Source organism: Coffea arabica, chromosome 4c, assembly GCF_036785885.1.
Source record: "Coffea arabica cultivar ET-39 chromosome 4c, Coffea Arabica ET-39 HiFi, whole genome shotgun sequence".
In the NCBI taxonomy this organism is placed as follows: domain Eukaryota; kingdom Viridiplantae; phylum Streptophyta; class Magnoliopsida; order Gentianales; family Rubiaceae; genus Coffea; species Coffea arabica.
Genome location: NC_092316.1, coordinates 52,170,088 through 52,198,010, shown reverse-complemented (window position 1 = coordinate 52,198,010; position 27,923 = coordinate 52,170,088). Strand labels below are relative to the sequence as shown.

Sequence of the window (27,923 nt, the reverse complement as noted above, 5' to 3'; positions counted from 1 at the left end):
TGAACTCGATCTCGATTTGACCAATTCGAACTCTATATTGATCGAGCTCGAGTCAAATATCGATCAAAATTTGACTCGAACTGCTCGCGAGCGAACAGCTACGCAGACATTTATTTTAATCTCAGATAATAGATTCAGTAGTACATCAAAAACTGTACTGGAGTCTGGGCACCATCAATTCATTTAACGTTCACCTAATCAGTAGAGTAGATGAGCCTAAATGGGGTGAAGCAACTGGCCCGACAACAGATGACCCATCGCCACCACCGCCCACACGCCCTCCTCACCTCGTCACCCTTTGCTCTGCCTTCCTCCGTATCCACCATTAGCGCCCGACTCTTGTTCACCCGCTCCATCACACCTATACTCGGCCACGCTTACCAGTACCATCCGCCACCCCCACGCTCACCCTTAACCACCGCCTCCACCATGACCACCACCACCTCTGCTGACCACCCACTCAACCTGGACGCCATTTTCAAGCAGAAGAAGGCCCTTCGTTCCAAAGTCAGAAGAGACCTCAAGTCCATGGACCCTACCCTTAGATCGAAGGAAGGTACACTTGTGCTTTTCATCTTCTTTTTATGCAGGATTTATTTATTTATTTTTAATGGGTTCAGTTCTTTTAGGTGAAATTTTACCGCATTTGTCTCTTTCTTTCCCACCCCCCTCTCAAAAAAACTATCCATGTAGATGATGCGGTACAGAATCTTGTACTGGAAGCTCCCTGGTTCAAGTCTTGTCAGAAATTATGTGCTTACATAAGCTGCAGCGCACTAAGAGAAGTTGATACGTCTAAATTGTTGGCCCAAATTCTCAATTACTCATCCAAAGGTGTTTTCTTTATCTCTCCCTAAGCCTTTTTTATTTGTCATTTCTTTCTTTCCTTTATTTTTTCTTTTGTAATTGTAAAATTTCTCTGTTAAAAATTGTTGTTGAATTTGTTCCATTTTGTTATAGTCTAGGTGCCCAGTTGATTCCATTTGAAGAATGTTTTCTTAATCAACTTCTTTAGCATGCTGTAAATCTTGAACTTTTAGGTGGTTAGTCCTAAATCAGTTGAATTTTGATTACTTCTGCAACAAAGTTGAAGTCTTTTACGTGTTTCCTACTCAGCATCATGTTTTGTATGTATGAAAAAGAATGTAGTTGGTGATTGAAAATTGTCCTCTGAGTTGACGCTGATTCGAGAATGCTAACAGAATGTTAATGAAAGAAATAGAGAGATACAACTCCCCTTGAACCAAAAAAAACAAGGTAGGTCTTAGCTTGTATTGGCATTAAGCTATGCATAGGTGAAGCATTTATCCTTCGGACAATGTATTACCATATAAGCTCATGCCTTCTTTACTGATTTGCAGGAACTCTCTTAGATCATGTCTGATGGAATGCCTTGATTTAAGCATAGCATTTTTACTTTTTCCCCCTTCAATTTGATGGGCAAGTGCATGTTTTGACTCCATTGCCAACATGTTCCGCTGTGTTACTTGGGATTCTTATGTATGTTTTGTGTCTACCACATATTCCATGTTTATTTTTAGGATTAATCTTTCTTACACTGACAGTGTATACACTGTCAACGTTGGATGAATGACAACTATGCAAAATTTGAATTTGAAAGTCAACTTTTGCACACATATCATGAATCAAACGGTGATAGTGTATACATTGTCAGTGTATATAAGATTTACTCTTATTTTTATTATGCTATAATACGTATTTATTTGCTGTCCGGTTATACATGTTAAATTTGTCTACTATGGGGCTAGTTCATAGCTGCAAGGATTTCAACCCGAAAACCAAGCATTGCTACTTCCATAAACGGTCTCTAGATAGTAAATCTTAACTACGGTAGAGCAGGTCATGGACAGAACGAGAATTGAGATTGAGTGAGGGGTCAAGTTGAGTTGAACAGTTCTAGAAGTAGGCCCGCAAAATTGGATACGAGCCTATTGAGGCTTCCTGTGAAGCTTAAGTTAAAGATGTCATATGAGAACTTAATTGCTTATGAGGGAAATAGCAAGATATGCTCCATAATACAAACTGTAGCTTTGATTAGCACAACATTCTTACAGCATAACACCTACAAGCTTTTAATTTTTTTTGATGTTAATAGTTATTGGAAAGTTACATGATAAGGCAAAGTGCAATGCACATATAGACTGGTAAAACCATTACTGTGCTTAGACTGAGAGAGCTCAATAAGTTCTCAATCTTTATTTGTTTCATTCTAATGTATAAGTTATCAATTTGTGCTACACATTGTTTGAATTAATTTCTGTCTCTCAAGTTTTATGTCTGTGTTTCTTTTGTTCATCAATATCTTGATGTTCTTATCATTTTTGGTTGAAATCTAGGAGATATACAAGAAATCAATTTAGAAAAACGCATGTTTAGCAACAATCACATTGATTCAAAGGTTAAAGGAAGCTAGGGTAAACACAGAGACAGGATAATGATTGAAGATAATATTTTTTTAGCTCTGAAGCTTGAAGGGTTTTGAACCATCTCCTTTCTTTCCCTCTCTCTGAGTGGTAAAACTTCTCCTATCTCTTTTTCCTTCTTTTCTCTCTTCTGCAATAGACGTTAAAAGTGGAAAAATTCAAACAAGCTTCTTTAAAAAGCTTTGTACTGCAAATGGTGGGGTTGGGGCGTGGGTTGCTGCATAGTGGAATTAAAATTTTATTGCAAATTAGAGAACTAGACATTCCTTAGCATATTAAAAGAATACATACAATGTTACTCCAATACCTCAACCAGATACCTTTTTGGTGGGGTTTAGGTGATGGTTTACAAATCACTACTGGTAAATATCTGCCACTGAGGGTATAATAGGAAGTTTACGATAAGTGTCATGGGTACTATATTTTAATCATACTCACAGGATTGACTTCACAAGTTCTCACCTTATCTGATAAGCTAACTAGACAAGGTTAAAGTGTATTCAGATATCATTACCAAAGAAATGAAGAGTCTTTAGGTAATTATGTCTTATGTCAAATCGGGCCATCTAGCTCCATAGGTAAATAGACTCTTATGTGAAAAATCTACAATTAGCCTGAGATAGAAGTAGGCAACGCATTTTTTTAATCTACTAATTTCAATCATATGTCGTGCTACAGACTTAGGCAATAAAAAACTGCAGCATTTGCCAAAAGAAGATGAAAATCTAGAATACCATTTTCGTTTGCCTCTCTCTTCATAGAGACTCTTTGTTGGGAACAACCCTGGTATATGCTGGTGAATCAGAGGTAGGAGGACTAGATGGATGATATGGTGTCTTAAAAGATTTGCATCATCAGGTTTTACTAGTCAAGTGAATGACCTGTATATTTTATGGGATTCATGTAGCTGACTGTGGCTGTAATGCTTTGTTGACTTTGCTTATGTCGAATAGATTACATCTGTTAAGAAATCTGGAAAAAAGATGGTTGTAGAGATGCATGAGTATTCCATGAAGTAGAGCTCCTATATTCTAGCAGGCAATATTGTCCAGGGTAAGATTTAGACGTAGGAGTATGGACAGTAGAAGACTGGCCAATGTAATGTATGCCATTCAATTTTCCTCTGATCTGGGTCTGAGGAGCTTGATCATGAAGTGTTATTTGGAATCTGTAAGACAGGCTATTAGAAATTTGACTTGTGCGTTTGAACTTATGGATTATTACATATGCATTTGTTTGTTTTGAGTATGGCAATGAACTTAATGGGTGGTTATCATGGTTTTTGTCCTCTAGCAGTTGTAAATGAATTGATTCTCAAACTCAAGTCCTTATTGTTCATCTTCAATTCAATAAGATGATTATCTACAGATGGGGAAGACACTCTATGTTCCACGAGTGGAGGACAAGAATAGCCACATGAGAATGCTGAAGATCTCAAGTATGGACGATTTAATTGCAAATTCAATGAATATTTTGGAGCCAGCTCCAATGGATGCTGAGGGAAAGGAACGTGAAGATGGTATACGTTGCTTTTCATCCATAAGCTTTAAACTGATTTGTGGGTTTTCATTTGACTTGTGCTTTAACTAGTTAATACACCTCGCTCGTATTGGCCAATTCTGCGAATTTTTTGTCCTTAAAAGCATACCTGGGACACCTTATTCTGCAAGTGTTTCTATGCATTTGAGGTTAATTTGACATGATACAGCAGGTAGAGAGGATATTAGTCCTTCCAGTGTAATATTGACTAACGTATGCGGCTTTTACAGTTTAACTGAAGTGATTTTTGTAAATATTTTGGTTTTCAGCCCTTTACTCTTAATCTTTCCCTTGTGTGGCCTGGAATATCTTTTCAACAAATCCGGCTTCTAGGCCTTTTCTTTGTTAATAGAGCTTAACTTGCATTTCCCTTGTAAGCATTCTTTTATGGAGAGTTGTTGGGATACTGAATGTAAAGTATAAGTTTATAGAGTGACTTGCACACATGTGTTTGGGCTTATTTTCCTTTGGCTAAGTTATGTAGTTGAACATGCGTATGCTAGACTAATCTTTATTTTTTTTTGTGCAGTCATGTTGGCTGATCATCCTGTTGATTTGCTTCTTTTACCTGGTGAGTTTTTCCATCTTAATCTAAGTAATTCATAGCATTTCTAGTGAAAATAAAAAGGGGAAGGAAGGCATGGTCCAGTTTTTGGAGGGGGAGTTGGGGGAGCGAAGATGGGGTATTCGTGTGTATGACTGTCCGAAGTTTCATAGTGGTATTTGTTTGAGTAAAAGTTCATCTGGGTGTACCCTTTACTTATTTAGATCGTTATGAACTTTTTATAACTGTTTCCTGAAACATTCAGGACTCGCATTTGACAAATCTGGAAGACGTTTGGGTCGTGGTGGAGGGTAAGGCTCCTTGTGATGACCTCTGTAAAAGATTTGAATTTATGCATTTGCTGAGAATTTAATAAATGTCACCGATGTTTATTTCTCTGAACTTTTTCATATCAATTGTTAAGCATCCATCTCAACCGGTTATACCAATTCTGAAGTTAAGTTCTGCAATAGACAATCTCCAATGCTTGGCAAGCAGAGTTAGTGTTGGGACTCAGCCCCTTCCCCCTTTAGGGTTTTTGAACATGTTACTTCAATTAATCTCTGTCTTGTATACCTTCAAATCTTAAGCTGATATATATTTTTGGATATATTTTGAGTGTGTCCACAAGTTCATACAAAAAATTCGCCCATTGTGGTTGTTAGAGCGTGTTGTGTGTTTGTTTCATTTCATTGGCTATTTGTGCATTCCAGTAACTCTTTATTGTTTTTTGTTGACCCACTGTTCTGGATGCTACGCGGTGATAAATCAAAAGATATTATGATGCATTCTTGACGAGATATCAGGGGCTTGTGAAGGAACGGAAGTGGAAGCAGCCTTTCCTGGGTAAAGTCACTTTCGATGCTTTTATGTGGGAAATAATTGTTTTAAGAGGTCAATCCGGTGGATGATGATAGAATGCTTTGTTGTGCAGTTGCTGTGTCTTATTCAGTGCAGATAATGGATGAGGGTGTTGTTCCAGTCACCCCAAATGATGTATTTGTTGATGCGCTTGTGTCACCCTCTGGTGTAATTCCCATCAGTGCAGCTGCCAAGGCAAGATGTCAATGAGATTGCAGTCTTGGGTTGGACGTTCTTCCGTTGTTGATTTCTGATTTTGTTGGGGGGAGGGGGGGGGGGGGTGTTGCTGGTGGTGGTTTCCCTTTAAATAATTTTTACACCAAGAGGAAGGAAGATTTATGGTGGCGGCACAGGATGTGGTGTATACCTTCTACGATGATATAACTCAAAATTGTACTGAATGTCATAGACCTATTCAAAATAAGGGATATTAGGTGTACGATTTGCCACAGTACTGTTGGGGGGAGGGGGGGGGGTGTTGCTGGTGGTGGTTTCCCTTTAAATAATTTTTACACCAAGAGGAAGGAAGATTTATGGTGGCGGCACAGGATGTGGTGTATACCTTCTACGATGATATAACTCAAAATTGTACTGAATGTCATAGACCTATTCAAAATAAGGGATATTAGGTGTACGATTTGCCACAGTACTGTTGGGGGGAGGGGGGGGGGGGTGTTGCTGGTGGTGGTTTCCCTTTAAATAATTTTTACACCAAGAGGAAGGAAGATTTATGGTGGCGGCACAGGATGTGGTGTATACCTTCTACGATGATATAACTCAAAATTGTACTGAATGTCATAGACCTATTCAAAATAAGGGATATTAGGTGTACGATTTGCCACAGTACTGTTAGGAAATTTGAACTAATAATCTCTGAAATATATCTTCATTTTATACCTTTTCTAACTTCCTTCCCTACATAGCTTTCTAAAAGCTTCCTTCATTTTAAGCATTGTCATTTTGTATCATACGGAGTAGGTTGGCAGCAAATTAATCACTAATACTGCCGTCAACAAGGAACTAGTCGTGCCTTCCCCATGCACAGGCAAGCGAAACATCAGACTGCTCGATAAGCACACAACTTTAAGTCTAATTTGTCTGGCAAACTACGAAGCTATATATCATTCGGTGGCTTCCTTAGCAAATTTGAGCACATATGCATGGCTTCTTCCTGCGATGTTAATATTCATCTGATTTTGTCCTGTGCAGTTTTGTCATCAGTTCTGCTAGCCAGCCAGCTACCATGCCATTGCCTTCCCATTGTGCTGAGCCTGGTCCATTGCAGGATTTCTGCATTATTGCTGATCTGAAATCTCCTTTGCACGTAAATGGCTTTCCCTGCAAAAACCCTGCTCATGTAACAACTTCAGACGACTTCTTCAGCGATGGTCTCAAGGAAATTAAGGGGAGCAATCTTCAATTCTCTCAAAGTGAAGTGATTCTCACTCAGGTGAATGTGCTTTCGTTCCCAGGCCTCCAAGTCCAAGACGGGTTGCTACAGTAAATTGGCTTTTTCTTATCTTATATACAAGTTAGATAATAATCCTACTATTCATGTCCAAGATGACCATCATCACTTCCTCCACACGTATCTTCATTTATTAACGAAGGTAATGATTAGTTAAATTTAAAATAATCATATCCCTTCCCAATAAATGAAAATACATGTATTACTATAAGCTTCTCTCTTGTAATATCAAGTATTAGCCATATACAAAATAGTGACGTTTAAAAAAAAAAAAAATGATAGAATAAGCTTTCTCTTGCAGTGTGTGCAATTCCGTCAGCACCAAATATATATATATATATATATATATGCACATACATAATCTTGTGAAGAAGTGTAGAAAATGGTATCCGAGGTGTAGGAATAAGATGAGAGCATGTACATAAATTATACTCGTCAAACTGGTTAAAAAAAACAAAGAGAAAGAAGCTACAGTCAGTACCATCTGGTGGAGGTTAACTCCATAGTTATTGACATAGAGAGAGCAAGAAGTAAGAACGAGAAGGAAACTTTTGTCTTTTTTCTGAAGATTAGAAGGCTGCTGATCGTCAGTCGCGACATTTGTAGTACTCCTTTTTCTTTTCTTTCTTTATATTCTTCTTAGAGTGAGGTATGGCAGAGGACTGACAAAGACATGAAGAATTGAGAAGAACCACGAATCGGCAGCATAGCAAAAGAAAATTGATCATATATATATACCACAACAATTTGTGAAAAGGACAAGTTCTTCGCCAATAGTGATAGTCCCGGATAATTAATACGTACTATATAGACTGAGGGGGCTGCTAATTAATGTCCCATTGTCATTCATAGCTTCCATAGTCAATGACACAAATCAGATATTTCATTCATCCCCTCCAAGAATAAAACTTCTATATCGACCCCCATAAACTATATATCAGCATCTACTCGTCAATTACCTTTTCCCTTCTTGTTTGATATATATATATATATATATATATATAGCACACCACAAAATTTGTAAACTTCGTTCACCTGTGTCTTGATCAGTGCCTCCTGATCATGCAATTAATAGTGAGGGCTGATCAACTTCAACAAGAATGTGTTTCCTTCCTTAGAAGGGAAAGGTAGAAGCGGAAGGCAAACTAATGAGTACTGTGACAACTAATTAATCCTGGTACGTAGTGGTAAAAAAGGATATGGTCACACCTTGAAATTAAATGAAAATTTTACTTTTGTATGGTCTTAATCAGAGTATTGGTTTCAATTCCACTTCTGTTGCTCTGTCACAATCAAAAACCTCATTATTAATTATCACGGATTCACAGTCTTAATCTTTAAACTGTTTGCCCCGTGACTCCAAAATCTTAAATATGTTGTTCCATCACTGAGTCACAATCTGAAATAGTTTTCATCCCTTTCTGATTTACTTTCTACTTAATTATCAAATAGTTTTGACCCATATATAGCCAGCTCCAGTAATTGGAAAAACCAGGAGGAGCCATGCATATAGTACTATATAGCATAGCATTAACCCGTAGGGTAGAACTATGTATTATGGCTGGCAGGTGCAGGTCATTCATCACATTCGCCCGCACGTACACGTATTTTTGAGAGCTGTGCCAAGTCGATACTATGACTATGTCCACTCTTGCTCAATGTTTTAAAAATCGGACCGTTCATTGAACCGGTGAAGTGAAAAGGTCGAGGTTCAACCGGTCGGATCGGTTCAACCTCGGTTCAATGAATTTTTTAAAAAATTATTTATATAAATATATATATGTACAAAATAAGACATGTAATGGATTAATTTAATACTTTATATGATGAAAGGTTTAATAAATAAAAATATGTTCTTTTTTTTAATGCAATATGGCCTCAATAAGGGCATTTTCGACATTAAGGGGGGTTTTTGTTAAATGTTTGATCATTCAAAGGGTGAGACTGTTATTTGGACAAATTACAGGGATTGATTGGCAATATGATCAAACCTCAGGGGAGGTAAATGTATCAAACCTCAGGGGAGGTAAATGTAATTAACCCTTAATATATATTAGCATCCTTTACATAGTTTATATAGCAGTGACTTGTTAGGTCTCATGCAAAGAAGATTAAGAGTAACACATGCCCTTTTGATGTAAAGCACACTCATTCCATCCATCTTCAACTTCAAGAAAAAAGAAAAAAGGTACAAACTTCACAACAAATATATCCACATTTTTCATGTGGTGAGACGAGGATTATTTCATGACTAGGAACATCTGACTCCTCGGATGTTTTATTTTATCCATCTGCAGATGGTTTATACATTGCAAAGAAAAGACCAGACTTTAGGGTGAATGATATCAGAGTATCATTCTTGTTTGGTAGATGATAAGAAGCGACGGGGATTAATTATTTGGAGCTTATGGAATCAGCACAGAAGCCCTGGACTTGATGAGGTCGATGATAGTTTTATTCACATTGAATGCTGTTGTGAGCACTGGATCTGGAATCAAAGGCGTGGAAGCAAAGAGAGCGGGGGCTATTTTCGAAATCCCTGGATTCTGACTGTTAAAGAAGGCATAAAATAGTGCGTTTCCCTTTCCAACATTAAGCTGAAAGTGCACTAAGCCTGGAGGAATCACGAACACTTGTCCTGCCGTCAGAATTTTCCAGTTCAGGGTATATGCAGTTGATACCCATCCCACAAACAGTTTCCCCTCCGTGACCAGGGACAACTCGGTAGCACGAGGGTGGATATGAGGCGGGTTTTCTCCTCCGGGATGAAATTGAACTCGGTTCATGGACATCCCCAAGGTGTTCAGCGCTGGAAATGCGAAGACGTCTACTTCGGTGAGGTTCACATTGAGGGCATCGAACACTGTTCCCAGTTTTTGCAGCCCATCAAAGAAGAAGTCGTTGGAAGTTACATTCGCTGGGTTTTTGCACGGAAACCCATTGACAAGCACCGGGGAGTTCAAATCCGCAACACAGAAATCCTGCAATGGACCAGGATCAGCACAATGGGAACGCATTGGTAGCTGCACAAGTGACAAGAATGTCAGCCAAATGACGAGGTGAATAACATTGTAGGAAGCCATGTTTTGCATTTGCTAGCTAGAGGGTAGGTAGCCCAAGGTAATTAGGTTATGTATACTTGCTAGGAATTAGCTTGTACGCTTTGATGTCCCAAGGAACGAGTATGGCGGTGTATTTATAGAAGAACTGAAGAAGAAGCCCTCGTGCATTGCATGGCACCAATACTCCTAGGTAGAGGTGTAAACGAGTCGAGTCGAATCGACTTTTGATCTAATCAAGTCGAGTCTTCAGTTAATTTTAAGTTCGAGGTCGACGAGTTCAAAATGTCAAATTCGACCTCGAACTTAAAAAATAATAAATAATAATATTTTTATTTTTTAAAAAATAAAAAAATAATTATTTTAATAAGTAAAATAGTAATTCTTCTTAACAAATAAGAAAATATTAGAAATATATTTATAATTTTACTATTAAAATAAAAATAAAAAAATTATATATAATTGAGCTCGCAAGTCCAACGAAATTAATGTTTTTGAACTCGAATTATATATATGTAAAATAAAAATAAAAATAAATAATCAAACTCGATATAATCAAGCTTGATATATAAAAATAAAATATAAAAAAATATATAATCAAATTCGAGGTCAACTTAATTAGATCGAATTCGATATTAACCAAACGAGTCGATTCGTGTACTGCCCTGCTCCTGGGCCAACTTTAATTTCAAATCTGGTGTCATCGAGATCAGCCCTAGCCCTTAGAGTTGGGGACCCTTCCTTTTTTCTTTCTTCTGGTCACTTGTGTATCACTTAATATCTCAGCAGTTTATATCGCATGGTGTTTAAGTGGGCAAAACGCATGCTTTTGAGATACATTTCTTTTTTGAGAAACAGGAGATTGGGAAATAACTGAAATAATTATCTGCATTTTCATTGACAAATTAACATTGATATCCCCATCCTGTCCGACTTGTACCGCTTGTATGGCTTCAAGACATAAAATTGGTTTTCCATTAAAAAGAAAAAAAAGTAAAAGCAAGAATAAATAAGGCAAAGTGTGCATGTTAGATAAAGGAGAAGAAAAGCTTATCGAGTGATTTGTTGGTCATAAGAATTGATGTTGTCTTTGCCCACTTAGAAGATAAAAAGCATGTGCTTAAATGGCTACAATAAGCAACTACAATTCCAAATGGAAACTTTAAGATGGCATTTCTACAGGATGTTCAAATTTTCCAGATACAAGTTTTACAGATGTTTGGGAAGTATTTATATTTGTTTTCTATGATTGTTTTTTTTTTTTTTTTATTTAATATTTATTTTCTGGTAATGCTGATCTATCCAGTTGTGGGGAATTTTTGTTTTATGGGGAAAAGGTGTCTAACCAGCCTTGACTGAAACCTGGAACTTAGCTTTCTCAAATTGACATACTATTGCTTATAAGGAAGAACATATTTCTGGGCTCTTTATTTTAAAATGAATTTCTAGCTACAAAAATGATTACAGCCTTGTCTGTTGCATTTGGCCACTCCATCTGATGCATTGAGATTTTGTTACAAAAATTCAAGTTTATTACCACCTGATTGAACTTAATATCTTTGCCAAATAGATTAAATTCCCTTCTTTGAAGTGGGAAACCAGATATTTGTCCAGACATTGTGTAAATAAGATTGAAGATAATATGGCAGTTATTGATGCATCATCCTGAATATATGGCTCTATTATGGGTTAAATGTTTTACCTTTTGGCTGAAACTTTTGCTTCAGATGCTTTTTCTTTGGCGACATATCCTCAAAAAGGGATCCAACAACTTACTTGACATACATATTCGCCTTATATGACCACTATCGCAAAGAGTACTGCATGTTTGATAAGATAGAACGTCATCACGCTGGGGTGCCGCTGGTCATTAACACTCCAGGATGGGTGAAAGGTATACTTGTATTAGTATCTTTGATCTTTGTATCTCTACCAACTGATATGACATAAATTATGCCTTGGTTTTGCATTACTGCTGCTTGTAATGGAGTTTCTTTCATCCATAATCTTTAGGTTGGCTAATCTGGACATTATGTTTTGTGGCAGGTATTGGTTATGACATCCTTGTTGACATGCTTAAATACATATCTCCTACACATGTGGTAAAGATTTGCATATCGACTGAGAGTAAGAATCTACCAGTTGGAGTGTTTTGGTTAGATGAGGATGATTCTACATCAACTACCATAATTGAGGTCAATTCAGCTCGTCAGGACTCTTTCAAGAGATCGTATGTCCTTTTCCAAGTGTATAAATGGATTTTCATTTCAGTAAGAGCTTGGCATCTGCTACATCTTGTTAATAGCAAGATTGAAATATATGCTGTCCCTTTTTGCAAGCATACTAGAATTAGCACGACTTGCTATTGGTCAAGCAGCATCAGCACTTTAATCTATTAAGTCTTTTATTTTCAAATCTTCTGTTCAATGTATTGTACAGGGTTCTGGTGCAGAAGGATGCTCGCCTTATGCGAGACTTGCGTGTGATGGCATATTTCAGACAGTGCTTTCCCAGTCAATTGAATATCACTACAATAAAGGAACTCGCCAATGCATTAGCTGCCCAACCCCCTTTTGAAATCTCTGTATCAAGTATCAAAATTAAGCATCTTCATTGTCAGGTTGGTTCAGTAACATAGAATACACTGTTCTTCATTTCCCGCTGTATGGTTGATCTACAGACTTCATTTGTTCTCAACTTTCAGAAAAATTACTAAAGTCTTCTTGGACTAGTCTTTCATGATATTTCTCATCGTCCTTGTTGTTTATGATTTACTAAACCCATCTTAGGGCATGATTTTTCAATTGTTTCTTGATGATAGGTCCCAAAGACTGAAATCTTCTACAGCTTAAATGCAACTATTGTTGGCTTGGCCATCAGTTCTGAAAGTGGTGAAAATTTATCTCCTTGTATTGGCCTAGGTAGGTAACTTGTTTGAGAACTATGCTACCTGTAATTAATCGTTTTTAGTTTGTTTTTCTCATGTGACATGAGGATAAGAAATCTTTTTCACTCTGTACAAATGCAATATGGGCTTGTACTTGGAGATAATCATATCCACATACATATTCAGGCCCCAAGTTGTGGCACATTGCATTACTAGTTAATTTTGGGTTGCTAATGTGGTTGAGCCTAGACAGGTATGCAATTTGGGCATTTGGTAAGTTTGGAAACAGAATTCTAGTTGCAGCGGAGTTTATTAGTGCTCTGTGTTCGTCTTTATCCCTTTTTGTGTGAGTCATACCTGTTTTTTTTAACATTTTGGTAAGTTTGAAAACAAAATTGTAGTTGCACTGAAGATTAGTGGTGCTCTCTGTTAGTTTTTATCCCTTTTTGTGTGAGACATACATGTTTTTTAACATAATTTATAATTTTTACAATGTACTTTCTGATTTCTTTCTTTTTTAGCTGAACGTCATAGACTCTAGCTTAATTTCCTACTGTCTTGTCTTTATGATCCAGGAATTGTGAGAGGTATTGATACTTTTAGGAACATCCTCTACTTAATTACCCCTGTTCCTCCAGACTCTTTGGAGAAGGTTGATCTATTGCTACAGGGGTTTATCCAAATTCCCACTTGTTTACTGCAGGTATGGGATACCTTCCCCTGAAGTCATTATACCTTTAGTTCCCCTTCAAATCAATATGCAAACTTTTGGTCCTGGGGTAACCTGTTATTGCTAGAATTTAAGTTATTCTTCTCTTTAACTCCATTTTTCATGAGATCCTGGTCAGCCATTTTATGTGTTTATATATTGAATAATGGATCTTGACATTTAACATATTATTTTACTTTCATGATATTGATAAGAGAATGATCAGTTTTGCACACTACAGTTTCAATTTGATGGAAGATTTCTTTTTTTTTTTTTTGGTCCAAAGGGAGACTCCAAGTCTTACAAGGGGGATGGGAAAAGGTGAGGGCTTAAGAGTCGAACTAGGGACCTCACAGTCACTTGGTCTGCTTACTTGTGCTTGCAATCCTGCTGATGGTTTTTGCTTTGTTTTCTCAGCTAACTTATGCTTACAATTGCTACTTAAATGTCAATTAATCTGTTTGATGTGGCATGTCAACTTGGGATTACTGATGACAAAAGATGTTTCAACTTTCTAATATAATTCTTCCCCTTTTCCTTTCTGTGTGGTTGGGGAAGAGGGTGGTGGTGACTGATTCTTTGTTATGGAAACATTATGTCTTATGCTTCTTTCAATGAAGTTACTAATTTTGCACCATTTTGGGTCTTTTCTCCAGTTCTAAATAGTAGAAAAATAGAATGGGAATCATGGGTTTCTTGCCATTCTCTTTTCACGAACTCTTGGAATTCTTGGTAAAGCACAATCTGGCGTTTTGCTAGGTTTCCTTAGAAAATCATGGAGGACCACTCCATCGGCATGCATTCTTATCTATTAATACCTCTTTTTGATTGAAAAAAGATGATTTTCTTCAGGTACAAGGATGCGTTTCACCATACATGTCTGCCAATGTATTGCCTTCAGATTAGGAGATTAAAGATGCTGTTTGGTTAGTGAAGACAAGTGGTGTACCATCTCCTCTATAATTTAATTATGTAGCCAAGTACTTCCCCAACTTTTTAATGCTACGGCTCTGCAATTTCTTCAGTCATAAGTAGAGTTCTAATATGCCGAGCACGATCTGATATTTACTTCAGTAAACTGCCTGAGACTCCTACTAGACTTTGAAGTTTTTGGCAGTGTTTAAGCTTGGAAAATTTTATTTGGGCGTGCTGTAAATATGGCTTCAGAAGCTGTTTGAAGCTCTAACCATTTGGTTCAGAGCACAGCTCGTTTAGAAGATGATATAGATACTTTCAATACAAGACTCGAATCCCCTGGTATTGAGAAAACAAGTGGGTAAAATGACCATATATTTACAATTGAGTCCACCTACAAAAACGACTCTAAATCACTACATGGGGTAAAATGGAAAGCGCGATGGACCGTTAATCTAGGTGCAATGGTTCTCCCTCTCTCGAAACTTGGAAGCAAAACCTGTGAGTTGGTGACCCCTTTACTATATCTAGCTCAAACCATCAAACCAACACTCCCACCTGAATTTTTGCAACCTCAAAATTCTACACACAAATCTTTCCTCGTCTTCCTCGCACTGGCACGGAGAGAGAGAAAGAGAGAGAGAGAGAGAGTGGAACTGTAATAGAAAAGATCTAAAGAGATAGGAAGATCATGATCCGGGGCTGGCTTTTTCCTCCGGGGTCATGATCTGTCTCATTTGCTGCAGCTTGATTCTCCTCCACTTTTAATCTCTCTTTTAATTCTGATCTTCCTGACATTATCCCCCTTTTAGAACTTTATGGTCTCACACCTTACACATAGACATGTCGCAATCTATCAAGATACTTATTGAAGAAAAGTTGGGAAAATTTCCACAATTCTTGATATATGCCATCCTGGAATGGGTGGTGATAATTCTACTATTCATCGATGGGTTTCTTGCCTTTATCTGCAACGAACTTGCAAAATTATTTGGTTTGAGAATCCCATGCTTGCTCTGCACAAGGATTGATCATGTTCTGGTTCACAGAAATCCAAATTTCTATTACAATGATTCGATATGCGAAGTTCACAAGAAAGATATTTCTTCCCTTGCCTATTGCCACGTGCATAAGAAGCTGTCTGATATACGAAGCATCTGTGATGGATGCCTTCTTTCATTTGCAACAGAGAAAGACTCTGATTGCGATAGATACAAGTCTCTTGTTGGGATTCTGCACAAGGATATCGATTGCTTTGTAGAGGATGACCAGAGAAATTTGGTAAAATCAGGAAAGAAGGATGAAGGGTTGCAAGGTGACCTGACTGGTGTTCCTCGGTGTTCTTGTTGTGGGGACCCTTTGAAAACGAGACCCTCCTCGAAATTCATTCGAAGTTCGTCGATGAATGCTAATGCTCCCACCCCTTCTCCAAGAGCACCCCTGCTGTCATGGAAAAATGAGGATGGGAGAAATCCAGAATTGCCCCACATTCGGTACACAGAGCTCAAGTTCATGTCGGATAATGATTCAGAAATTCCAGAAGATGAGGATGCTTCAATTGGAGACAATCAACGTAAGTCCCATAAAAAAATCGTTTTCATGTTGATTCCAGGAGACAATCAACGTAAGTCCTATAAAATAAAATCGTTTTCATGTTGATTCCAGGACACATATGAGGAGCCTTGGCTTATGTGGTTCGTTCGTGTTTTGACTGATGCAAATTCTCTTCCTCATCTATTTTATCCAGTTGTGTGACTATCAGCATTCTTCTAGATGTGGTTCATATATGTGAATAATATATGTAAACATGTGAGATTATACACCTGTCTAACACTGCAGCTGCTATCCTGTTCTTATTCTGATTGTTTTCCACCCGCAAGAAGATATTCTTGATATGTGATATACCTTAAACTAAGTTGTGTTTTTTTTTTCTTTTGGGATGATTGCACTTAACTATTTTATTTAGCTGGCTCATATTGACCTATTATGTGAATTTTTTTTTATCCTTAAAACATAACTAGGTCGTGTTGTTAATTTGACAAGATTGATATAGCAGGTAGAGAAGATACTAAAGCTGCAACAGTGCCTTTACTGCCAGACTCAGAGGACATAAATGAAGATGCTAGTAAAACCCCTCTCTTCGTTAGGGGAAACAAATTTTTTGGAATACCGCTGTCGGATTCAGCTCAAGCCAGTCCTAGGTACAGGGCGGGTAAAAAATTTTCCATGGACAAGCCGGACTTTGTTTTAGAGCCCAATGACATTAACGCACTGAACGAAGCAGACGGTGACTCCATTTTGACTCGTTTGAAGAGACAAGTTCGTTTAGATCGCAAGTCCCTCATGGCACTGTATATGGAACTAGATGAAGAAAGAAGTGCCTCTGCTGTTGCAGCAAACAATGCGATGGCAATGATCACTCGGTTGCAAGCAGAGAAGGCAGCTGTTCAAATGGAGGCCTTGCAGTATCAGAGGATGATGGAAGAACAGGCAGAGTATGACCAAGAAGCACTGCAGGTCATGAAAGACTTACTTGGGAAGAGAGACGAAGAGATTAAGGTTTTGGAAGCAGACCTTGATGTTTATAGGGAAAAATATGGGCCTATTAAGAAAATAGGAAGTGAGGTCTGTGAAATTGATGATGACGAAGATTATCAAGCTTTGAAATCTCAGTCTCTATCATCTTCTGGTGAAAAATCTGAGTGTGGCAGTCCCAGTGAACTACTAGATCAAAGTGGAGCAAAGAAACGCTCATTTGACCGTTCCATGGAACTAGGAGCTGGTGGAACTCTGGATGAATCATCCCTAGACTTCGAGCACGAAAGATCTTACCTTCTAGGTTTATTGAAGGATGTCGAGAGAAATATGAGCGTACCCTCCGTCGACCAAGGATCTCATCTCTCGGGGTCTAACGTGGAAGAGCAAGGAGAGAGAGGTGATTGATTCTTTCTTTTTGTTCCTCAATATATTGTACCCTTTTGCCTATATACATCGGATTTGTTAAACTCCTCTCTCTCTCTCTGTTTTCTTTTATCTTTTTGGCTTTGCTTCCTTGCTCTTCTTCAATATGATTAAGATGAAATGGTTCCCCCTGACAGGTACAGAAAATAAGCCTATTCTTGAAAGAGAGTTGTCTTTGATTAGGGAGAGATTGAGAGCAATTGAAGCAGATAGTGGCTTCTTAAAGCATGCTGCTATGACTCTGCAGAAGAGTGGTGAGGGAAGCAAACTCTTGACAGAGATTGCTCAACATCTGCGGAACCTTAGGTACTCCGTGAAAATGCCTAATGATGACATAGATGCGTGACCTGTGTTGCTGAATGGGGTAAACCAAACCATATTCAGAGCTGGTTCCATCCGATTGCGAGTTCAAATATCTCATCCAGCTTGACAAGCTGAAGACAGCCTAAATCTGTACCAGGTTTGGCTGAACTCCGGGGTCGCATGCATGAGTAGCTAGCTACAGAATAGTTTGCAGTCCAGTGGTTTAGCATGCAAAGTATCAATACGTGTAGTTTTTGGCCGTAGGGTTAATGTCTTTTTTTTCTGATTAAAGGCTTTGATAACTTCGTGCTTACCTTCCTTTCCTGTCCCTCGCTCATTTTAGGGCCGTGACCATGAGGTGTCAGATTTGAACTCAGTAACATTTATTATTCTCGTTTCATCAATGCAAATATCCTCCTGTATATTCAATTCATTCATTCATTCTTAATCTTACCTTGCCACTCTCAATGATGACCTGGTGTATAAATGACTCTTGATTGCAAAGAAGCTGTGCCCTCCATCAGTATCTTGCGTTTCCGACTGTTAATGGCAACTTCTGTTTCCAAATCTACTTGATTGTGCAACGGATGAATTGAAGTAGCTTCCGGCTGCTATAGTTATATCTTTTGCACCCCGGCGATTGGCTGAGAAAGCTTATTATGATGGCTACAAGTCTACTGAGATGAAGTAGCATCTTCAGTTGTTGGTAATTGAATTGGGATTATCCTTCTTCAATGGTTGCTTCTTGCAAAAAATTCGCTTTCTGATCAAATGTCTTTACTGATGGCACCTGCTAACCATCCTAAATAGGAAGGGTTGCAAATGAATCGAGTCGAGTCGAGTCGAGTTTTGAGTTAATTGAAACAAATCTTGACTTACTTTTATCAAGTTCAAACTCGAACTCGAGCTCGACGAGCTGCAAATTTAAAGTTCGAGTTTAAAAAAATAAAAAATAATTATTTTTTAAAAATAAATAAAATAAATTTTTCTTAATAAATAATAAAAATTAGGAATATATATATAATTTTATTATTAAAATAAAATTATATATATATACTTGAGCTCGGGAACTAACGAATTTAATATTTTTGAATTCGAACTCGAAGCTCGCGAGCTAACAAACTTAGGTTTTGTTTGGAAAGCAATTTTTCATAGAAAAATTATTACGTTTTTTGTGAACATATTTTTCAATTATCTTTTTATTTCATATATATCAAATTTCGCTTTGTTTGGATAGAGTATTATTTGAAATATTATATGAAATAATTACTGTAGCACTTTTTGTAATGTGATGTATGTGAGATAAAAAGGTGATTGTAAATATAAAAAGGTAGGTTGAGAAATGTGTTTATGATGCAAGTGAAATATTATTTGAGATATTTTTGTTATCCAAACACTTTTTTATACTACAAAAAAATTTCAGAAAAACGCAATTCAAATAAAATTATTTTTGAACTCGATCTCGATTTGACCAATTCGAACTCTATATTGATCGAGCTCGAGTCAAATATCGATCAAAATTTGACTCGAACTGCTCGCGAGCGAACAGCTACGCAGACATTTATTTTAATCTCAGATAATAGATTCAGTAGTACATCAAAAACTGTACTGGAGTCTGGGCACCATCAATTCATTTAACGTTCACCTAATCAGTAGAGTAGATGAGCCTAAATGGGGTGAAGCAACTGGCCCGACAACAGATGACCCATCGCCACCACCGCCCACACGCCCTCCTCACCTCGTCACCCTTTGCTCTGCCTTCCTCCGTATCCACCATTAGCGCCCGACTCTTGTTCACCCGCTCCATCACACCTATACTCGGCCACGCTTACCAGTACCATCCGCCACCCCCACGCTCACCCTTAACCACCGCCTCCACCATGACCACCACCACCTCTGCTGACCACCCACTCAACCTGGACGCCATTTTCAAGCAGAAGAAGGCCCTTCGTTCCAAAGTCAGAAGAGACCTCAAGTCCATGGACCCTACCCTTAGATCGAAGGAAGGTACACTTGTGCTTTTCATCTTCTTTTTATGCAGGATTTATTTATTTATTTTTAATGGGTTCAGTTCTTTTAGGTGAAATTTTACCGCATTTGTCTCTTTCTTTCCCACCCCCCTCTCAAAAAAACTATCCATGTAGATGATGCGGTACAGAATCTTGTACTGGAAGCTCCCTGGTTCAAGTCTTGTCAGAAATTATGTGCTTACATAAGCTGCAGCGCACTAAGAGAAGTTGATACGTCTAAATTGTTGGCCCAAATTCTCAATTACTCATCCAAAGGTGTTTTCTTTATCTCTCCCTAAGCCTTTTTTATTTGTCATTTCTTTCTTTCCTTTATTTTTTCTTTTGTAATTGTAAAATTTCTCTGTTAAAAATTGTTGTTGAATTTGTTCCATTTTGTTATAGTCTAGGTGCCCAGTTGATTCCATTTGAAGAATGTTTTCTTAATCAACTTCTTTAGCATGCTGTAAATCTTGAACTTTTAGGTGGTTAGTCCTAAATCAGTTGAATTTTGATTACTTCTGCAACAAAGTTGAAGTCTTTTACGTGTTTCCTACTCAGCATCATGTTTTGTATGTATGAAAAAGAATGTAGTTGGTGATTGAAAATTGTCCTCTGAGTTGACGCTGATTCGAGAATGCTAACAGAATGTTAATGAAAGAAATAGAGAGATACAACTCCCCTTGAACCAAAAAAAACAAGGTAGGTCTTAGCTTGTATTGGCATTAAGCTATGCATAGGTGAAGCATTTATCCTTCGGACAATGTATTACCATATAAGCTCATGCCTTCTTTACTGATTTGCAGGAACTCTCTTAGATCATGTCTGATGGAATGCCTTGATTTAAGCATAGCATTTTTACTTTTTCCCCCTTCAATTTGATGGGCAAGTGCATGTTTTGACTCCATTGCCAACATGTTCCGCTGTGTTACTTGGGATTCTTATGTATGTTTTGTGTCTACCACATATTCCATGTTTATTTTTAGGATTAATCTTTCTTACACTGACAGTGTATACACTGTCAACGTTGGATGAATGACAACTATGCAAAATTTGAATTTGAAAGTCAACTTTTGCACACATATCATGAATCAAACGGTGATAGTGTATACATTGTCAGTGTATATAAGATTTACTCTTATTTTTATTATGCTATAATACGTATTTATTTGCTGTCCGGTTATACATGTTAAATTTGTCTACTATGGGGCTAGTTCATAGCTGCAAGGATTTCAACCCGAAAACCAAGCATTGCTACTTCCATAAACGGTCTCTAGATAGTAAATCTTAACTACGGTAGAGCAGGTCATGGACAGAACGAGAATTGAGATTGAGTGAGGGGTCAAGTTGAGTTGAACAGTTCTAGAAGTAGGCCCGCAAAATTGGATACGAGCCTATTGAGGCTTCCTGTGAAGCTTAAGTTAAAGATGTCATATGAGAACTTAATTGCTTATGAGGGAAATAGCAAGATATGCTCCATAATACAAACTGTAGCTTTGATTAGCACAACATTCTTACAGCATAACACCTACAAGCTTTTAATTTTTTTTGATGTTAATAGTTATTGGAAAGTTACATGATAAGGCAAAGTGCAATGCACATATAGACTGGTAAAACCATTACTGTGCTTAGACTGAGAGAGCTCAATAAGTTCTCAATCTTTATTTGTTTCATTCTAATGTATAAGTTATCAATTTGTGCTACACATTGTTTGAATTAATTTCTGTCTCTCAAGTTTTATGTCTGTGTTTCTTTTGTTCATCAATATCTTGATGTTCTTATCATTTTTGGTTGAAATCTAGGAGATATACAAGAAATCAATTTAGAAAAACGCATGTTTAGCAACAATCACATTGATTCAAAGGTTAAAGGAAGCTAGGGTAAACACAGAGACAGGATAATGATTGAAGATAATATTTTTTTAGCTCTGAAGCTTGAAGGGTTTTGAACCATCTCCTTTCTTTCCCTCTCTCTGAGTGGTAAAACTTCTCCTATCTCTTTTTCCTTCTTTTCTCTCTTCTGCAATAGACGTTAAAAGTGGAAAAATTCAAACAAGCTTCTTTAAAAAGCTTTGTACTGCAAATGGTGGGGTTGGGGCGTGGGTTGCTGCATAGTGGAATTAAAATTTTATTGCAAATTAGAGAACTAGACATTCCTTAGCATATTAAAAGAATACATACAATGTTACTCCAATACCTCAACCAGATACCTTTTTGGTGGGGTTTAGGTGATGGTTTACAAATCACTACTGGTAAATATCTGCCACTGAGGGTATAATAGGAAGTTTACGATAAGTGTCATGGGTACTATATTTTAATCATACTCACAGGATTGACTTCACAAGTTCTCACCTTATCTGATAAGCTAACTAGACAAGGTTAAAGTGTATTCAGATATCATTACCAAAGAAATGAAGAGTCTTTAGGTAATTATGTCTTATGTCAAATCGGGCCATCTAGCTCCATAGGTAAATAGACTCTTATGTGAAAAATCTACAATTAGCCTGAGATAGAAGTAGGCAACGCATTTTTTTAATCTACTAATTTCAATCATATGTCGTGCTACAGACTTAGGCAATAAAAAACTGCAGCATTTGCCAAAAGAAGATGAAAATCTAGAATACCATTTTCGTTTGCCTCTCTCTTCATAGAGACTCTTTGTTGGGAACAACCCTGGTATATGCTGGTGAATCAGAGGTAGGAGGACTAGATGGATGATATGGTGTCTTAAAAGATTTGCATCATCAGGTTTTACTAGTCAAGTGAATGACCTGTATATTTTATGGGATTCATGTAGCTGACTGTGGCTGTAATGCTTTGTTGACTTTGCTTATGTCGAATAGATTACATCTGTTAAGAAATCTGGAAAAAAGATGGTTGTAGAGATGCATGAGTATTCCATGAAGTAGAGCTCCTATATTCTAGCAGGCAATATTGTCCAGGGTAAGATTTAGACGTAGGAGTATGGACAGTAGAAGACTGGCCAATGTAATGTATGCCATTCAATTTTCCTCTGATCTGGGTCTGAGGAGCTTGATCATGAAGTGTTATTTGGAATCTGTAAGACAGGCTATTAGAAATTTGACTTGTGCGTTTGAACTTATGGATTATTACATATGCATTTGTTTGTTTTGAGTATGGCAATGAACTTAATGGGTGGTTATCATGGTTTTTGTCCTCTAGCAGTTGTAAATGAATTGATTCTCAAACTCAAGTCCTTATTGTTCATCTTCAATTCAATAAGATGATTATCTACAGATGGGGAAGACACTCTATGTTCCACGAGTGGAGGACAAGAATAGCCACATGAGAATGCTGAAGATCTCAAGTATGGACGATTTAATTGCAAATTCAATGAATATTTTGGAGCCAGCTCCAATGGATGCTGAGGGAAAGGAACGTGAAGATGGTATACGTTGCTTTTCATCCATAAGCTTTAAACTGATTTGTGGGTTTTCATTTGACTTGTGCTTTAACTAGTTAATACACCTCGCTCGTATTGGCCAATTCTGCGAATTTTTTGTCCTTAAAAGCATACCTGGGACACCTTATTCTGCAAGTGTTTCTATGCATTTGAGGTTAATTTGACATGATACAGCAGGTAGAGAGGATATTAGTCCTTCCAGTGTAATATTGACTAACGTATGCGGCTTTTACAGTTTAACTGAAGTGATTTTTGTAAATATTTTGGTTTTCAGCCCTTTACTCTTAATCTTTCCCTTGTGTGGCCTGGAATATCTTTTCAACAAATCCGGCTTCTAGGCCTTTTCTTTGTTAATAGAGCTTAACTTGCATTTCCCTTGTAAGCATTCTTTTATGGAGAGTTGTTGGGATACTGAATGTAAAGTATAAGTTTATAGAGTGACTTGCACACATGTGTTTGGGCTTATTTTCCTTTGGCTAAGTTATGTAGTTGAACATGCGTATGCTAGACTAATCTTTATTTTTTTTTGTGCAGTCATGTTGGCTGATCATCCTGTTGATTTGCTTCTTTTACCTGGTGAGTTTTTCCATCTTAATCTAAGTAATTCATAGCATTTCTAGTGAAAATAAAAAGGGGAAGGAAGGCATGGTCCAGTTTTTGGAGGGGGAGTTGGGGGAGCGAAGATGGGGTATTCGTGTGTATGACTGTCCGAAGTTTCATAGTGGTATTTGTTTGAGTAAAAGTTCATCTGGGTGTACCCTTTACTTATTTAGATCGTTATGAACTTTTTATAACTGTTTCCTGAAACATTCAGGACTCGCATTTGACAAATCTGGAAGACGTTTGGGTCGTGGTGGAGGGTAAGGCTCCTTGTGATGACCTCTGTAAAAGATTTGAATTTATGCATTTGCTGAGAATTTAATAAATGTCACCGATGTTTATTTCTCTGAACTTTTTCATATCAATTGTTAAGCATCCATCTCAACCGGTTATACCAATTCTGAAGTTAAGTTCTGCAATAGACAATCTCCAATGCTTGGCAAGCAGAGTTAGTGTTGGGACTCAGCCCCTTCCCCCTTTAGGGTTTTTGAACATGTTACTTCAATTAATCTCTGTCTTGTATACCTTCAAATCTTAAGCTGATATATATTTTTGGATATATTTTGAGTGTGTCCACAAGTTCATACAAAAAATTCGCCCATTGTGGTTGTTAGAGCGTGTTGTGTGTTTGTTTCATTTCATTGGCTATTTGTGCATTCCAGTAACTCTTTATTGTTTTTTGTTGACCCACTGTTCTGGATGCTACGCGGTGATAAATCAAAAGATATTATGATGCATTCTTGACGAGATATCAGGGGCTTGTGAAGGAACGGAAGTGGAAGCAGCCTTTCCTGGGTAAAGTCACTTTCGATGCTTTTATGTGGGAAATAATTGTTTTAAGAGGTCAATCCGGTGGATGATGATAGAATGCTTTGTTGTGCAGTTGCTGTGTCTTATTCAGTGCAGATAATGGATGAGGGTGTTGTTCCAGTCACCCCAAATGATGTATTTGTTGATGCGCTTGTGTCACCCTCTGGTGTAATTCCCATCAGTGCAGCTGCCAAGGCAAGATGTCAATGAGATTGCAGTCTTGGGTTGGACGTTCTTCCGTTGTTGATTTCTGATTTTGTTGGGGGGAGGGGGGGGGGGGGTGTTGCTGGTGGTGGTTTCCCTTTAAATAATTTTTACACCAAGAGGAAGGAAGATTTATGGTGGCGGCACAGGATGTGGTGTATACCTTCTACGATGATATAACTCAAAATTGTACTGAATGTCATAGACCTATTCAAAATAAGGGATATTAGGTGTACGATTTGCCACAGTACTGTTGGGGGGAGGGGGGGGGGTGTTGCTGGTGGTGGTTTCCCTTTAAATAATTTTTACACCAAGAGGAAGGAAGATTTATGGTGGCGGCACAGGATGTGGTGTATACCTTCTACGATGATATAACTCAAAATTGTACTGAATGTCATAGACCTATTCAAAATAAGGGATATTAGGTGTACGATTTGCCACAGTACTGTTGGGGGGAGGGGGGGGGGGGTGTTGCTGGTGGTGGTTTCCCTTTAAATAATTTTTACACCAAGAGGAAGGAAGATTTATGGTGGCGGCACAGGATGTGGTGTATACCTTCTACGATGATATAACTCAAAATTGTACTGAATGTCATAGACCTATTCAAAATAAGGGATATTAGGTGTACGATTTGCCACAGTACTGTTAGGAAATTTGAACTAATAATCTCTGAAATATATCTTCATTTTATACCTTTTCTAACTTCCTTCCCTACATAGCTTTCTAAAAGCTTCCTTCATTTTAAGCATTGTCATTTTGTATCATACGGAGTAGGTTGGCAGCAAATTAATCACTAATACTGCCGTCAACAAGGAACTAGTCGTGCCTTCCCCATGCACAGGCAAGCGAAACATCAGACTGCTCGATAAGCACACAACTTTAAGTCTAATTTGTCTGGCAAACTACGAAGCTATATATCATTCGGTGGCTTCCTTAGCAAATTTGAGCACATATGCATGGCTTCTTCCTGCGATGTTAATATTCATCTGATTTTGTCCTGTGCAGTTTTGTCATCAGTTCTGCTAGCCAGCCAGCTACCATGCCATTGCCTTCCCATTGTGCTGAGCCTGGTCCATTGCAGGATTTCTGCATTATTGCTGATCTGAAATCTCCTTTGCACGTAAATGGCTTTCCCTGCAAAAACCCTGCTCATGTAACAACTTCAGACGACTTCTTCAGCGATGGTCTCAAGGAAATTAAGGGGAGCAATCTTCAATTCTCTCAAAGTGAAGTGATTCTCACTCAGGTGAATGTGCTTTCGTTCCCAGGCCTCCAAGTCCAAGACGGGTTGCTACAGTAAATTGGCTTTTTCTTATCTTATATACAAGTTAGATAATAATCCTACTATTCATGTCCAAGATGACCATCATCACTTCCTCCACACGTATCTTCATTTATTAACGAAGGTAATGATTAGTTAAATTTAAAATAATCATATCCCTTCCCAATAAATGAAAATACATGTATTACTATAAGCTTCTCTCTTGTAATATCAAGTATTAGCCATATACAAAATAGTGACGTTTAAAAAAAAAAAAAATGATAGAATAAGCTTTCTCTTGCAGTGTGTGCAATTCCGTCAGCACCAAATATATATATATATATATATATATGCACATACATAATCTTGTGAAGAAGTGTAGAAAATGGTATCCGAGGTGTAGGAATAAGATGAGAGCATGTACATAAATTATACTCGTCAAACTGGTTAAAAAAAACAAAGAGAAAGAAGCTACAGTCAGTACCATCTGGTGGAGGTTAACTCCATAGTTATTGACATAGAGAGAGCAAGAAGTAAGAACGAGAAGGAAACTTTTGTCTTTTTTCTGAAGATTAGAAGGCTGCTGATCGTCAGTCGCGACATTTGTAGTACTCCTTTTTCTTTTCTTTCTTTATATTCTTCTTAGAGTGAGGTATGGCAGAGGACTGACAAAGACATGAAGAATTGAGAAGAACCACGAATCGGCAGCATAGCAAAAGAAAATTGATCATATATATATACCACAACAATTTGTGAAAAGGACAAGTTCTTCGCCAATAGTGATAGTCCCGGATAATTAATACGTACTATATAGACTGAGGGGGCTGCTAATTAATGTCCCATTGTCATTCATAGCTTCCATAGTCAATGACACAAATCAGATATTTCATTCATCCCCTCCAAGAATAAAACTTCTATATCGACCCCCATAAACTATATATCAGCATCTACTCGTCAATTACCTTTTCCCTTCTTGTTTGATATATATATATATATATATATATATAGCACACCACAAAATTTGTAAACTTCGTTCACCTGTGTCTTGATCAGTGCCTCCTGATCATGCAATTAATAGTGAGGGCTGATCAACTTCAACAAGAATGTGTTTCCTTCCTTAGAAGGGAAAGGTAGAAGCGGAAGGCAAACTAATGAGTACTGTGACAACTAATTAATCCTGGTACGTAGTGGTAAAAAAGGATATGGTCACACCTTGAAATTAAATGAAAATTTTACTTTTGTATGGTCTTAATCAGAGTATTGGTTTCAATTCCACTTCTGTTGCTCTGTCACAATCAAAAACCTCATTATTAATTATCACGGATTCACAGTCTTAATCTTTAAACTGTTTGCCCCGTGACTCCAAAATCTTAAATATGTTGTTCCATCACTGAGTCACAATCTGAAATAGTTTTCATCCCTTTCTGATTTACTTTCTACTTAATTATCAAATAGTTTTGACCCATATATAGCCAGCTCCAGTAATTGGAAAAACCAGGAGGAGCCATGCATATAGTACTATATAGCATAGCATTAACCCGTAGGGTAGAACTATGTATTATGGCTGGCAGGTGCAGGTCATTCATCACATTCGCCCGCACGTACACGTATTTTTGAGAGCTGTGCCAAGTCGATACTATGACTATGTCCACTCTTGCTCAATGTTTTAAAAATCGGACCGTTCATTGAACCGGTGAAGTGAAAAGGTCGAGGTTCAACCGGTCGGATCGGTTCAACCTCGGTTCAATGAATTTTTTAAAAAATTATTTATATAAATATATATATGTACAAAATAAGACATGTAATGGATTAATTTAATACTTTATATGATGAAAGGTTTAATAAATAAAAATATGTTCTTTTTTTTAATGCAATATGGCCTCAATAAGGGCATTTTCGACATTAAGGGGGGTTTTTGTTAAATGTTTG

At 37.6% G+C, this 27,923-nt stretch overlaps 5 protein-coding genes and 1 long non-coding RNA gene across 9 annotated transcripts; 4 read left to right on the top strand and 2 right to left on the bottom strand.

The window, feature by feature from the left end:
• The first annotated feature begins 138 nt into the window (after positions 1-138).
• Positions 139-6,294, top strand: LOC140005412 (5-formyltetrahydrofolate cyclo-ligase, mitochondrial-like). 2 transcript variants are annotated; one of them, XM_072046389.1, is made up of 7 exons: positions 139-556; positions 694-836; positions 3,813-3,963; positions 4,513-4,554; positions 4,793-4,838; positions 5,303-5,373; positions 5,462-6,294. In XM_072046389.1, the coding sequence occupies exons 1-7, from the start codon at positions 211-213 to the stop codon at positions 5,596-5,598; spliced, it is 936 nt and encodes a 311-aa protein (XP_071902490.1). In that variant the 5' UTR covers positions 139-210; the 3' UTR covers positions 5,599-6,294. The 2 variants fall into 2 exon arrangements, with proteins under 2 accessions (XP_071902490.1, XP_071902489.1); XM_072046388.1 differs by having other exon boundaries at positions 143-556; positions 694-834; positions 3,799-3,963.
• A 2,692-nt stretch (positions 6,295-8,986) lies between these two features.
• On the bottom strand, positions 8,987-10,033 carry LOC113739358 (germin-like protein 1-1). Its single transcript, XM_027266572.2, has one exon. The coding sequence runs from the start codon at positions 9,946-9,948 to the stop codon at positions 9,262-9,264; it is 687 nt and encodes a 228-aa protein (XP_027122373.2). The 5' UTR covers positions 9,949-10,033; the 3' UTR covers positions 8,987-9,261.
• Positions 10,034-10,786: 753 nt separating this feature from the next.
• On the top strand, positions 10,787-14,753 carry LOC140005409 (polynucleotide 5'-hydroxyl-kinase NOL9-like). Its single transcript, XM_072046386.1, has 6 exons — positions 10,787-11,809; positions 11,962-12,145; positions 12,355-12,535; positions 12,737-12,836; positions 13,378-13,505; positions 14,364-14,753. The coding sequence occupies exons 1-6, from the start codon at positions 11,740-11,742 to the stop codon at positions 14,415-14,417; spliced, it is 717 nt and encodes a 238-aa protein (XP_071902487.1). The 5' UTR covers positions 10,787-11,739; the 3' UTR covers positions 14,418-14,753.
• Positions 14,754-14,784: 31 nt separating this feature from the next.
• Positions 14,785-15,859, bottom strand: LOC140005410 (uncharacterized). The gene is made up of 2 exons (XR_011813252.1): positions 15,747-15,859; positions 14,785-15,659 (listed from the first exon to the last, which is right to left on the bottom strand). It is a non-coding gene; the product is annotated as an uncharacterized lncRNA (long non-coding RNA).
• On the top strand, positions 15,270-18,131 carry LOC140005407 (probable myosin-binding protein 5). Of its 2 annotated transcripts, none has more exons than XM_072046383.1 (3): positions 15,270-15,999; positions 16,483-17,361; positions 17,525-18,131. In XM_072046383.1, exons 1-3 carry the CDS (start codon positions 15,270-15,272, stop codon positions 17,731-17,733), a joined length of 1,818 nt encoding a protein of 605 aa, XP_071902484.1. In that variant the 3' UTR covers positions 17,734-18,131. The 2 variants fall into 2 exon arrangements, with proteins under 2 accessions (XP_071902484.1, XP_071902483.1); XM_072046382.1 differs by having other exon boundaries at positions 16,480-17,361.
• A 1,149-nt stretch (positions 18,132-19,280) lies between these two features.
• Positions 19,281-25,435, top strand: LOC140005408 (5-formyltetrahydrofolate cyclo-ligase, mitochondrial-like). Of its 2 annotated transcripts, none has more exons than XM_072046385.1 (7): positions 19,281-19,697; positions 19,835-19,977; positions 22,954-23,104; positions 23,654-23,695; positions 23,934-23,979; positions 24,444-24,514; positions 24,603-25,435. In XM_072046385.1, the coding sequence occupies exons 1-7, from the start codon at positions 19,352-19,354 to the stop codon at positions 24,737-24,739; spliced, it is 936 nt and encodes a 311-aa protein (XP_071902486.1). In that variant the 5' UTR covers positions 19,281-19,351; the 3' UTR covers positions 24,740-25,435. The 2 variants fall into 2 exon arrangements, with proteins under 2 accessions (XP_071902486.1, XP_071902485.1); XM_072046384.1 differs by having other exon boundaries at positions 19,284-19,697; positions 19,835-19,975; positions 22,940-23,104.
• The last annotated feature ends 2,488 nt before the right edge of the window (positions 25,436-27,923 follow it).